Raw genomic sequence first — 1,039 nt, 5'->3', positions numbered from 1 at the left:
GCAAAACTATTATAATTATTATTATTATTGTTATTATAACCAAAAAGAAACACTTAGGTATACTATATACATGTAGATAGAACAGATGTAAAATACGGAAGAACAGAAATTGATTACTAAATAATTTCTCTTACTTCATTTTCATCAGTGACATTGACATTAGCTCCTTTCTTCAGTAGCAGTTCAACTATTTTTGTATGTCCTCGTATACATGCCATAGCAAGTGGTGTACGCTAGCATGAATAAATAACATTAAAATTAATGATAAATATCAATAATATTTGAGTAATTTATAGAATTATACAAAATGGAAAATTTGGAAAATTTGGATGCTGTCTAGATTCCTATTCCAGTTGTATTCACATTAATTTAGTACATCTCATTGTTATGCAAAACCTATACCATTATTTGAGATACATGTATACCAAATTTATGGTAATAATAATAATATATATTAACAAATCATCATGTTTGAGCTAGCTACTCATTGTTTGACTCTCATGATCTTTATTCTCAAACATTTTATTTCACGTAATATCTTGTAATGCATGGAACAGATGTTGCATAGTATGTTGCAGGCCTCCATATTTATTCTTTTATTATAATAATAGTAATAATAGTAGTAATACCGTATAGTGGGAAATTTTGGAGGGAATTAAATTTGGCGAATTTGGCGTTTTGATAGCCATTTGCCAAAATTAAACCCGCCATTTTGAGCCATTATGCGCATGCTCAATGGCACGTAGCCACCAATTTGCCAAATTAAAATCCACCAATCACCAAAATTTAGCAATTCGCCAACTTTTAGTCCCTCCAAAATTTTCCGCTATACGGTAGTAGTAAATTATTTATTTAGTTAATGTAAAACTGTAAATGATAAATGATGATGTGGTATGTAATGGAAAAGTCAAGTGTAACAGAAATTAATTGGGCCCTACTGATTAAGTAGTTTATCAGGTACATTGTTAGGGATATAGAGTCTGTTAATATTACATTTTTATAGTACTAGAAGAAGATTGGAAAAGCCCCAAAATCACAA

General features: G+C 29.6%; 1 protein-coding gene across 1 annotated transcript in view; it reads right to left on the bottom strand.

Annotated features, from left to right (window-relative positions):
* Nucleotides 1-1,039, bottom strand: part of LOC100635366 (transient receptor potential cation channel subfamily A member 1 homolog) — a 6,749-nt gene that overhangs the window by 4,418 nt on the left and 1,292 nt on the right. The window contains exon 2 of the mRNA XM_020003103.1: nucleotides 135-233. Within this exon, the coding sequence (XP_019858662.1) occupies nucleotides 135-233 (99 nt within the window). The remainder of the gene's footprint in view (nucleotides 1-134; nucleotides 234-1,039) is intronic.

The sequence above is a fragment of the Amphimedon queenslandica genome, unplaced genomic scaffold (genome assembly GCF_000090795.2).
Source record: "Amphimedon queenslandica unplaced genomic scaffold, v1.1 AMPQUscaffold_12756, whole genome shotgun sequence".
NCBI lineage: Eukaryota > Metazoa > Porifera > Demospongiae > Haplosclerida > Niphatidae > Amphimedon > Amphimedon queenslandica.
This window is presented reverse-complemented; position numbering and strand designations above follow the sequence as displayed.